The sequence below is a fragment of the Bos taurus genome, chromosome 18, assembly GCF_002263795.3.
Source record: "Bos taurus isolate L1 Dominette 01449 registration number 42190680 breed Hereford chromosome 18, ARS-UCD2.0, whole genome shotgun sequence".
NCBI classification, from domain to species: Eukaryota; Metazoa; Chordata; class Mammalia; order Artiodactyla; family Bovidae; genus Bos; species Bos taurus.
Window position 1 is genome coordinate 9133462 of NC_037345.1, and position 12593 is coordinate 9146054.

The 12593-nt window shown below is 50.2% G+C and overlaps 1 protein-coding gene across 2 annotated transcripts in view; it reads left to right on the top strand.

Moving 5' to 3' along the window:
- Positions 1-4666: 4666 nt before the first annotated feature.
- Positions 4667-12593, top strand: part of CDH13 (cadherin 13) — a 1016104-nt gene continuing 1008177 nt past the window's right edge. Inside the window, exon 1 of one of the 2 annotated variants that reach the window (NM_001035277.2) lies at positions 4667-4834. In NM_001035277.2, the coding sequence (NP_001030354.1) occupies positions 4790-4834 (45 nt within the window). In that variant the 5' untranslated portion in view covers positions 4667-4789. The remainder of the gene's footprint in view (positions 4835-12593) is intronic. The other variant, XM_059876634.1, reaches the window with a different exon arrangement.

Genomic DNA, 12593 nt, shown 5'->3' on the forward strand with positions numbered 1-12593 from the left:
AGCTGATCTGGAGGGGCTCTGCTACACTTGCTCAAGCATCTCTGGCTCCATGGGGGTGTTTTCTTCTCTTACGACCAGTGAGCTTGCCCATGAATGTGCCTTCGAAGGCATTGGCAGAGGCCCTGGCAAGCAGCAGCTGAAATGTACAGGGTCTCTTGGGGCTTTGACTTATAGATGGCCCTCCATCACTTCTGCCACATTCCATTGGTCACATCATGTTCATGTGGCCAAACCTGAAGTCAAGGGGTAAAGGTTATCAGTGCAGTTGGAGTGAGTAATTAAGACAATAGTGCATGGGTCCGTCTACAGTCTAAGGTCAAGTAACATAAAGGAAGAAACAGCAGGTTCACGGCTCGCGAGCAGTCGGGTGTGCTTTTGGGTGGCCAGGTGTGGTGGAGGGCGTGTTGTCATCACTCTGGTATTTTTAGCAGGCCATCCCATTGGGAGGCGGATAGCATCAACATCACGCTGTGTCGCAAGGCTGTTCAGGATGGGCTTCTCTTCCCGCTGTCCGAGTATATCCCAGTGACCAAGGGCTCCTGGCACACCAAATTAGGGCATCTATTTGGCTTATCAGTGTCTATGCAAATGCCTCATCACAGCAGCACATTCAAAGATACCACAGTTTGAACAAGTTATCTCTGCTGGATGATACACCAGTTGCCTCCTTTCTGTATACACATACACAAGGACCTGTACACAAAAGACACAAGCACTACCTACCCATGTGGCCACCTCCACACACACAGGAAGGATGTCTTTGTTGTGTCAGTCAACGAGATGAAACAGTCTCAACCCCTAGCATCTCAGGAGACAGATGCTGACTGTTGGATGATTCCATCAGCTGCAAAGCCAGAATGAGGTGCCCAGAAAAGGAGTGTGAGCTTGGAATGTGTCTGAATAATGCAGACCAAGCTTCTGGGGAGCCCACAGCTGCAAAAACTGTCAGGGGTTGGTGGGGGTTGGGGTGGGATGCGATAGAGTCAGGGTAGGAAGCGGTGGTTTTCAGCTCTGGTATTTACTTGCCAGCATCAATCTATCAGTTAAAAGACTCATTAGGGAGCTGAAGGGAAAACAAGACAAAACAAACAAACAAAACTGGATTTCTTCAGATGCCTCTAATCATTGGGAGTGAAATTATTTTTCTTCTATGTTTGTTGAACAAAACTTGATATCTTTTGTTTTTTAGCAAAATGCACATTCTCTGAGAGTAGAAGGGAGTAGGGGATAGAGGGGGGAAGTGACATCAATTTTTCTATCAGTCCTTGGAGTGTTATGTTATTATTCCCATTTTATTGATGAAGAAACTGAGGTTCAGGGAGTAAAAGCAGCTTGCCCAGTATAAATAAAGTCTGGAGATTCCAATCCAGGTTTCATTTTGTGGACCGATCTTTTTGGCTTCCTAGCCGCTGTGAGTTTCTAGAGGTGAGCCTCAAGTTGGCCTGAAAAGACTCTTGAAGTTAACTCTCCTCAGCCCCCATAATCCGCCCTGTGGGGACTGAGACAGAAGGGAATGGAGACTGGCCCGTGGGGTACACTCAACTGAAATCAAATGGGGTTGGCTGGAGCCACTCTGCCTTCCAGTAGAACCGCTCAGGACAAAAGCCCAGGACTCTGGGTGAACGCTGGCACAGGTCCTGGCCTGTGACAGAACGAGCAGGCCTTCAGCCAGGTGAATCTACATCTGTTCTCACTGGTCTCATCAGGTGCATGAGGTCAGCAGCAGCCTGGGAATCATGACCTCGGGTTGCCTGTTACGGGTCACACCTTAGTTTTATGTAGACGTGACAAAGTTGAGGACAGACTGGAACATGGTCCTTGGCCAAACCAAGCTCTCTGACAGATTATTCCCCTCCTTGGGGAACAGCTGACAATTGGCCCACTGGAGGCACCTCGGCGCAGCCCTCTGACTCTCTTAGGCTCATCACGAAAAAGCTGCTCTAGCCTCAGAGCTCTCCTGGGGTTGGCTGAGGCCTCTGCTGCAACTGCAGTCATCCACCTTGCCCTCTGTCAGTCTTGCTTCCCTCCTTCTTGCAGTGGTGGTAAGAACATTCCCCCGTAAGCCGCCTGCACAGATATTCATCTCAGTCCCTATTCCAGGGAAACCAACCTGCCTCACGCTGGTGATTAAGTGCTCCAGCCTTGAAGTGACACCTGTCACTTTTGCTCCCAGCTCATTGGCTAGAACTAATCACACAGCCCCATGTAAGCACAAGGGGGCTGGCAAGTGCCACCCTGCAAAAAAGGGGGAAAGCTGGAGCTGTTTGGTGAGGAGCAGTAAGAGAGATGGGGTGGGAAGACCACAGAAAGGGCCAGCAGAACAAGAAAATCAGCAATGCTGCTTTGTACCTTGGACACACCCTCCCCTTAGTGTGCTTCCCTGCCCAAGTGGCTGCATGTGGAAAAGTGGCTGCAACATCATCCTTCTGCCCTCTTTATCCCTTGTCATGGTTGATCATCTCCCAAGCTGCCCTCTTCTCTGTCTCTGTGTCTGCTGAATCCATGGGCTCAACCTAGGAGCCTTCCCTGGAATGGATAAAAATTAGGGTACTCTAGGATGCTTTGATCTGAAGTCTGTCTCACTTCAGAGTACTCCATTTTACTCCTATTGGTGGGTAACCTGGGGAGGCATCTCCACACATGTGGGTGCCCAGCTGGGACAATCGGATCAGCTGTCCAAGGCTGACTGCGCTTCTCAGAGACTCGGAGGTGGGTGCCTAAAGAGAGCAGTGGAAAGCTGAAGAGATTGGAAGCAGCAGCAGCCACCACCTTTCTTGGGCTTTTCTGGGGGGTATTTGACCAACATTGCCATCTCTTGGACCAGCCTTGGCCAATGCAGCTGGGTGGTCAGATGGCACTGCATCTTGATCAGTGACCTTGGGACCACGTGAGATGACCTTGCGACTGAACTACTGACAATGAAGAAATTTTTAAAAGGGCATCAGTTTACATTTATTGAGTGGTTATTTTGTCACTTAATCCTTAACAAACTTATGAGTTCAGTACAATTTATGTTTCATTTAACCAGTGGACAAACAGAGGCACATAGAGTGGGAAACTCCAGTGGCAGAGCTGGAGGTCAAACTTTGAAAATGTCACTCCAGATTTTTCACCCCACCCCACCCTCTGCTACTTCTTGATTAAGTCTAGACATCTATTTAATGCCCTTATGACTGTCTCCATGTTTCAGGGCCTGTGTCAGACTTGGGGAATACAGCCCAGCCCGCTAGATCTCAGCATGGTCCATTGCTCAGCATGCTGCTATATTAGATGTCACATCATACGGAGAAGGCAATGGCACCCACTCCAGCACTCTTGCCTGGAAAATCCCATGGACAGAGGAGCCTGGTGCGCTGCAGTCCATGGGGTCGCTAAGAGTCAGATACGACTGAGCGATTTCACTTTCACTTTTCACTTTCATGCATTGGAGAAGGAAATGGCAACCCACTCCAGTGTTCTTGCCTGGAGAATCCCAGGGACGGGGGAGCCTGGTGGGCTGCCATCTATGGGGTCGCACAGAGTCGGACATGACTGAAGCAACTCAGCAGCAGCAGCATACATTTAGTCCAATTTTTAGAGTCAGGGAAATTCTGTCAGAAGGTATTTGTTTACTTACACATAAAAGAACTAGTAGTCTTATATGTAGTCTACATATTTCCCTTGTTGCTTTGGCCACTGGGGATCTCAGATCCAAACAGGAGGAAATACATTAGAGTTTGGGTTTAGTATTTCGGTTTTTCTGAGTTTTTCCTCCTGACCCAGATTTTTTTTGGTTGCATAAATTCTATCAGAAAACTATCCTTTATAAAAAAACTTGAAATTTTTTTTAGAAGGAGGCTGTATGGAAATGACAAAGCAAGGACTTTAATACACATTCTTAAACTCCTACTGTGAAAGTTAGACTGGAAGATCTCTCTTCCCCTCATTCCCAAAGCACCCCACTTATAAAATCTCTTGAGCAGTGGCTACTACTGCTCCAAATCCCTGGAGATAGCTAGAAGCTTCTAAAAGAACACATCCAGATAGAGAAAAAAAAAGTTTCCTCAAATCATGGCCTCAACTTTGGTGCCAGATGCACAATTGTGGAGCAGGCGGCCAGTCAGGCTCTCACCTGAGCAGTTAATAAAATATATTGCCCCTTGATGGATTTTTTTTTTCTGCAAGCTAGAATTGATCTGTCGTCTTGGTGATTTGTGAGATGGCAGGGAAACACCAAACACCATCATAACTTGGGCCACGTTGAAAAAAGAAAATAAGAAAGAAAAAGAAAAAAAAATCCACCACCAAGTCTTTCCAGGCGTAGAAAGGACTGGAACTGCTGGGGTCATTTTATTTGATTTATTGGAAATAAAGTGGATCTTATTAACATTTTAATAAAGAGAATCTCTTGCACTGGGCTGCAAGTGGCCGCCTTTCCCCGGTGCAATTCCATTCTTTGGAAAAGTGGCATCAGCTGGCGTTGCCCAGCGTGATTTGTGGGGCTGGGCCCCAACAGTCCAAAAAAGCGAACTGGCTGCCTCCTGCGAGGGGCTCGCGCCAGGCGAGGTGCTCGCCCCGTATCTGCCATGCAAAACGAGGGAGCTTTATGAAGGAATCCGTCTTGTAAAGCCATTGGTCCTGGTCATCAGCCTCTACCCAATGCTTTCGTGATGCTGCCGCTGATCTATTTGGGAAGTTGGCTGGCTGGCGAGGCAGAGCCTCTCCTCAAAGCCTGGCTCCCACGGAAAATATGCTCAGTGCAGCCGCGTGCATGAATGAAAACGCCGCCGGGCGCTTCTAGTCGGGCAAAATGCAGCCGGCAACTCCGCTCGTCCTGTGCGTTCTCCTGTCCCAGGTAGGGAAGAGGGGACTGCTGGGCGCGCCCCGAGCCCCTTTTCTGCATTACGATTGCCTGGCGCGGGCTGGGCGAGGGGGCTTTCATAGGGTTGGGGGACTCCGGGTGCGGCGGCGAAGACAGCTCGGGGGCTCAAAAGGGAGGTCATTCTCAGCCCCTGAAATCCTAGGGTGGGTGGGGGGCGGTGGTGGTGGGCTGGCGGTCTCCCACTCTGGCTTGCGTGTGTGTGTGTGTGTGTGTGTGTGTGTGTACGTTCAGGAGAGGTGGAGAGAGCTCCGAGTCCTTTTTTTTCGCAAGCAGGGGCGACATTCTCGCCTGCATCAAGTGGGGTAACTTTGATTCGCCTCCTCAGTAGGCTCATGCATTGGCGAGACTCAGTTGGAGGCGACTCCAAGAGTCATGGTTTCCCCCAACCCAGCGCCGATCGGGGAAGCGCAGCTCGGGTCCGGACTGCGGGCTGCCGGGCTGGAGAGGCCGACCTGGTATCGCCGACTTCCCGGGCCGCCCGGGTCCCCTCGCTCCGCCGGGCGGCGCGCAGGAAGCCGCCTCGGGCCAGCCGAACGCCGCAGCCCGGCTGCCGCTGTCGCTCAAAGGCGCCAGCCGCGCCCGCATCGGGGTCCATTCCCTTCCTGACCTCGGGCCCATAAGGGCCGAGCTCATCCTCTCGCCCGGGCGCAGGCCCCAGCAAAGCCCCCTCTCTCCTGCTCCCGCTTTGTCTAGCCCCCTGGAACTACCGCCCCGAGCCTCGACTGCCGCTTTTGCGGTGTTCGAGGGCGGCGCGGAGCGCGGAGAAAAGTTCAAGCCTTGCCCACCAGGCTGCAGCTGCCTGTTAACCCTCCGAGCGCTGAGGCGCCAGGGAAGGGCCGGCGACCCGGGAGAGGGGGGCGATGGAGACTTGGTCCTCTTGCAACCATCTCCCAGATCTCAGGAAGTTTGTGTGCAGGAAAGGAGGCCAGGCTGGAGGTGCTGGTGGCGGTAGGCTCAGCCCGGCTCTGGGGCCCGTTTTCTGACAGCACGGTGACCCAGTCCCCCTGGCCTTCCTGGCAGCCTACGGGACATGGCATGTGCTGGCAGCCTACAAGTGGGTGGATGAGATGGGGGCAGGGCCAGGCAGAGAGGAGGGAAGGAGACAGGGAGTGCCCTGGGGTGTTGGGAATGGGTGTCGAGTTCCTGGCCAGGACTGCTGGATGCCAGGGCAAGAGGCACACGCATGTGTGAGGGTGTGAGTGGGGTGGGGGGTAGGGAGGGTGAGGCCGCTGGAGTCCCAGGGGGGCTGGCTGGACTGCAGAGATGCAGTGGAGCCTTCTGAGGGGAGACCAGGGAGGCATCCACTTTAGGAAATGGGTCAGTGTCCCAGGAAGCGGTAACCATGGTGATGACTCTGTGTGGGGCAGGTGAGGTTGGATGATGGTGCCTGGGGACAGAGTAGGGTGCCTGGCTGGTGAGTCCACTCCCAGCTCATGACTTCTTTCTTCCCTGGATCCACAGCCCTCTACAGTCATACTCTTCCCTACTAGGGTTTTGGGCTGATTCTCTTGAGGTCCCTGTAGCTTTAAGTCCTGCCACAAATCCTGTGCCTGTCTGTGAGCCAGTTTTCTAGACTTTCTGGACTCTTCACTATCTCTGAGGAGGCGTGTGTATATGTGTACGTGTGTGTGTGTGTGTGTGCGCGCGCGCGCGTCTATCCTAATTTAGTAGGGTGGTTCGGAGCATGTCTCTGATTCAGACAGATCCCCTCTGCCGTGTGCTGGTGCTACCACCTGGGCAGCTTGCTTAGCCTCTCTGAACTTCCAGATTCTCCGTGGTGGAGTAATTCTGTCACCTTCCTAGGATTGCTAGGCAGATTGGATTGCATTCAACAGGATGCCCTTGGTAATGCGTTTAGCACCAGGCCTAGCACTCTGGGAGCTTTCCGTGTCTGGGAGCCCTTACCACCACCTGACCTAGGACTTTACAGCCCTCTTCTCCATGGACATGTTTGACCTCAGTTTGGATTCCAGGGTTCTGTCTTCCTCTGAGCAAATCAGACCACACGACAGCACCCAGCAATTCCTGTGCTCTAGGGAATGATGCCTTTTGCAAAGCAACTGGTGTGTCTCTTCTCCCAGGACCTGCCTGGCACAGGTGGCTTTTGAAGGCTGTTGGTTCTCTCAGTTTCTTTAGGATGGAGGAGCAGAGGTTTTACCTCGAATTCAATTGCCTTCCCTGAGATGCTTATTTCTCTCTTACACTGTTATTCATAATCGGAGCAAATGTCCACCTTAGGACAGTAACCGATATCCTGGTAGCAATAGTACCTTGCAGGGAAATCATTGTGGTGCAAATCAGTTAACCAGCAAGAAGTTCAAGTGCAAAGCTCTGTGTGGCGTAGTGAAAGGTGGGGAGAGTCTGGGAGGCTTTGAGCCTACAAGCAAAAACAAAACTTTTCCCAGGCAGAGAGAAAACATAAGAAAGGGGAAAAACAATGTAATAAAGCAAATTAGTCACTTGGCCTTAGTGGTGTTCAGGCAAGTATGTGTGTGTTTTTCTACCACCGTTGAAATACACTGGGTCTGGTTTTGGAAGCCATCAATCTCTGTAAGTTTATTGGCTAGGTTGCTGTTTTAGGCATTTTGGAAGAGGGAAGAGGAATTCAAAGCAACAATGGCTGGAAGCTGGCAAAGCAGAGAAGCAGTCACCTCTCTCCTCCCCTGGGGCATTTTGGGAAAGGCAGTCCCAGAAGCAGCCTCTGGAATTTGGCTATGGTAAATAATGAATGCAAAACAAATCAAGAGAGGCGTGAGCTAGAAATTCCACTGCAAAATGTGATTCCTCCACCCCCAGCCCAATTTGGGTGTCACATCTAGCCAAAAGCCCCAACAATGAGTGAGTAATCTCCCAAGAATTAGGACTGTAGGGAGTGGTCCAGGTTTGGAGAGCAGTCACTTGGGAAGTGACTAAAACTATTCCATGGCATTCTGAGATGTTGGTTTAAGATGGGGAGGTTTTTCTTGGAGTCAGAATGTTGATTTTCAGGGTGTTAAATGAGAATCAGTGTCTTCTTATGCCCCTGCAACTCATATATTGTATTTTAAGGGCAGAGTTTACTTGCAGAGCCCTTTCACTGGGGAGGAAGGATTGTGAGCATTGCAGAGAGATCGCTTGCTCTGAGATGGGTTCAACATGTGACAGCCTGTAAGATTCCAAAAGCGCTGGGGAAACAGATATAAGTGGTGAAAGGAATTGCAAAGTGGTAGCGTTCATGTGTCTGAACAATTTTTTTTTTTTTTTTTAGCAAGTCCCCAAAGAGATTTAATAAACTGCAAGGCTGAATATGTGATCTGGAATTTATGTAATGCCACAGTCTACATTAGAAGCCCCAACAGTCATCTTAGCTAATATCTCCCTCTCTGCCTCCCTCCCTTCTCTCCTTTTCTATCTTTAGCTCGTGGGTTTTCCATTAAATACAATCTTTTTTTTCCCCCCTAGAAATATCCTCTCTGTGTTAACAGCAGAATTGCCCAACAAACCAACTCACCCAGTAACTGCATTATCTAAAAGTACCGGTATTGGGGTGTGAATGTTGAGTCTCGGTCTGAAGTTCACTGTTGAGGTAAAAGTACAGCTGGTTCCTTGAGAATATATTTCTTTCCCTCCTTCCATAAGACAGTTGCTTGGGGAGTCTAGTTAATTTCTGTATAGTAGAAGCTAAAGACGAGGATGAACTAGGGATTCAATTCACATCTGAATGACAACAGCCAACAGTCGTTCATATTTCTGTGTTTGTGTGTGGGCTCATCTCTGTGTGTTTTGATCTTGTTTTAATACCTGTTGAAAAATTTCTCCAGAAGAGGGCTCCATCCACAGCATTACAAAATTCTAAATCTACCTCTCATATTTTGAGGAATTTCAGTGTAAAAGTTCCATCAAAACCAAAAAGTGTTCTCCTTATTTTCAGTTCTTTTCTACAAGCTCCCCCAGTGAGAAGTCCTGTCATTTTGCACAAATTATCTTATCTTTCCCTCCTTTTTTCCCTATTGTTGTTATTCTGTTCTATTTTACTCTTCAACTATCTATCCCCTCTGAGTATTAGAGCAGGGAACGTTTTGAAGACCCTGGTAGACAATGCAATGTGAAATGTGAGAAAGTTCTGAAATTTCCTGGCGTTTGACTTTGGTTGAACCTGGTTTTATTCTTTAGGCAACCAGACACACAGCAGGCACAGTTCTGCCTGTGAAAGGAGGTAATCTTCCCCATCAGGTCACTACCCAGAAAAGTGAATCATTAGCCGGGTCCACTCACCCTGCAACACCAGTTGAAAAGCAGAGGGAAATATCGGCCTGTCATCCAATTACAATAATCAGTTGAGCAGAATCAATCAGATGACCACTGGTTTTTGCATTGTTTCTACTTAGCTGTCAGCAAGGTACCCACACGCCTGGGAGACTCTGACCCTCCTGAAGGATGCTGCCAATACAATTCACCACCCCTTGTCGCCTGTGTAGCCTCTGGGGACCTCAGGCCTGGCTCCGCATATCTGCACAGACTGTACAAATGATGACTGGCTGGACTGTAGGAGCCCTGGACCTTCACCAGATATGAAGTAGTGGGTTTATTCTAGGGTTAGGGTGGAAAGTGCTTTCTTTCTCTACTGAGAGAAACAGCTAAGGGCAGGCTAGGGAGAAGAAATGACATTTCAAACTTGCAATGCAGACTGAGCCAAGGCTCATGGAGACGAATGGGTCACCTTTTGGCTTAGCAGGTTGAACCTTCGAGATATCTGCTTGGTGGGACTGAACGCCATTCATCCCAATTCTGTAACTCTTGTTTCCAGGGGGAAGTTGCAGAGTAGAAGCCACAGGCCAAATGTAGCTCATGGATGTATCCTGTTTGGCCCAAATGTTTTGAAAATAGGATATTGTATATTTAAAAAACAACAACATGTTTCCTGCATTTCTTAAAATGTCAGAAGGTCAGGCAGCCCAAGAACTACATTCCCACATGGCCACAGTTCCCTGGAGCTGAGTCACTGCTGTCCCCTTAGGACCTGCCTCTGTACTTGGCCACAGTCCCCGCCACTCCCCACCACCCACCCATCCCACTGTGCTCATCTATTTCACCTCCTTGCTCTGGTAGGCCTTTGCATCAGGAACTTCTGGTTTTGCAAATCTGGGGGCTTGATCAGATTGATGTTGCCTACTTTTCAATGATAAGGCTATTTGAAAAGGAAGGGCCCCTTTTCGATCACTCTGTTTGAACCACCTGGATGTGAACTTTGAAAGAACAAGACCAAGGGGCATTCCTCCCTGAGAACGTTACTACCACCAAAAGTGGTTAGGTGACTAGGGCCACCCAGAGCATCGCAACACCCAGGTCACTGTTTCACGTGGAGTCGTTACCCCCAGAGAAGTGGCACACTGCAGGTCTGAGTCAACCTGGGTGCTGGTGCATCGTTAACAATGTTATGCGTCAGCAGCCAAGGGGCTCTGGGACCCCTGGAGAGAACGTAGGCCCCAGTGCACTGCACAGAGGATCACATCGAGGGTATCCCTGCCCTGGAGGCACAGTGGCTCCCTGGGCGTTGCCATTCCAGCAGCCCTGCTCACCCACAGTAAGCACGTTGTCAGATCCGCACGTTGTCAGATCATCGCGGCACCCTACGGTCCTTAGTCCTGCAGGGGACTCCGGGAGCATGGAGCTAACACTCAGAGCGTTTATAACCTCAGGGTAACGGCTCCGTAGCTCTGTTGTCTAGAGTGCTTTTATACGCGGGACATTGTCACCTCTAGTGCCAACTGCAGTTTGCGTGGTGTTTTTATAACTGTTTTTAGCAGTTAACACCCACCACAGTCTTCATGCAGTGCTAATGCTACAATTAATGTTCTCTGGCTCCATAAATACTAGACTAATCTGTCCACTCATCCCACACCAGCAGGTGAGCCTCAGATAAGTATTGTTTTCAGTCGTTGCAGACCCCAAAGATCAGGGTAAATATAACTACATACATATACCAAAAAAAAAAAAAAAAGGCGGGGGTGGGGGGGAGGGATTGTTTTCCTTCTGTCAGTTGCCAGCAGAACTCAAATTCCTGAAAATTAGCCTTAGCATTAGGCGCGTTTTAACATGTCACGTCTCATTTCAAAGGACCCCAGCGAGTGTCACCCCGTCTGCTACAGAAGTACAAAGCCCCTGTGTCTCCCAGCGGAGCGGGGCCCGGCTGGGGTGGAGGGAGCAGCTGCCGAGCTGAGCACAGCCCTGCACATGCCTGGGCAGGGCCAGGAAGTGAGCTCAGCTTCTGGGGGAGCCTGGGGACCCCACAAGGAGTGCAGCAGCCTGCACTCCTGCCTAACACGGCCTCCAGGCCAAAGTCTCCTTCCCGGGAGAAAAGCAGGCAGGGACCTGCTTTTCCATGTGCCGGGGGAGATGGTGCCTGTGAATGCCTGAAGCTGGAGCTGCTGAGATAATCGCCCTGTCGATTGATGTAGGGTCTGCGGAGAGTTGCAGGACCCCGTCCGCGGAACCCACGTCTGACTTAGGCCACACAGGCACGGCCTCCAACTGCTGTAGGCTGCCGGGCATCTGGGATCATCTAACTCGGGGGCTGCACACTACGAGCCTCTCGGCCGATTCCTGCCTGCAGCCTGTTTTTATAAATAGTTTCATTGGAAAGTAGCCAAGCCCATTCATTTATATAATTGTCTGTGGCTGGGCTTGTGCTGTAACAACAGAGTTGTTATACCATATGGCCCACAAAGACTAAAATATTTACTATTTGGCCCTTTGCAGAAGAAGTTTGCTGACTCCTGCTCTGGCTCAAAATTACAGCCAGAGAGTCCGCAGGGAAGGAGACATTAAAGGTCTATATGAAGACTCATCCCTCCTAAGCCCCAAGCACTGGAGCAACTTGACCTCAGGGACGTTCACCTGGGGCCAGATGGATTCAGTAAACACCTGTGATATTCAAGCAGGCCCTACTGTGTGCTCAAGGAACACCTGTTAGTAAGGCTGATTCGGTGTCTGCTCTCTTGGGCCTCAGAATCCCAAGATATTCCCTGGCAGGGATCATTAATAAATGATTCAAAACAGAGACAACTGCTAAAGGGAAGGACACATAGTTGTCAGATCCTGCCAGTCTATATGTTTCGCTTGACGGTGCCTCGTCTCTCCCCTCTACTAAAATACAGCACGTGTTGTCATCTGATTGAATCACTGTTGGCTTCCCAGGGCCTAGAACAGAGCCTGGCATATAGTACGGCCTCAGTAAACATGGATGAATGTATAAATATGAGAAAGGCATCAGACTAGGTGAAGAGTCTGGGGGGCTTCCCTGATAGCCTGCTGCTTGGTCCAGAGTCTGGAGGAGCGGCGAGGCTTATGGACACAGGAAAGCCAGGGTGTGGGTGGTGGAGGAACTCCATGCAGGAGACACTACAGCCCAGAGAGTGGCCTGGGGAGCAGCTGGGGGTGCCAGGCCCACCGGGGCCTTGTCAGCCATCTCAAGGATTTAGGTGTTTGTCCTGGAGCAATGGGGAAGTCATTGAAAGCAACGTGGTGGAGGGTCCAGCGTTACAAGGCCAGATTTCTATTTTGAAACAGTAATTTGGCTACAGTGTAGCTGGAGGATGGAACTGGATATGAATCGGAGGAGAAGCCAGTCTAGGCCTGCGATCATGGGAAGAACCCAGGGACTCTGTCACTCTAGACCCAGGGAGTGACAGTGCAGATGGGAGCAGTAGACACAACCTTCTCAGAGCATCCAAGAGACATTTAGGGGAGAATT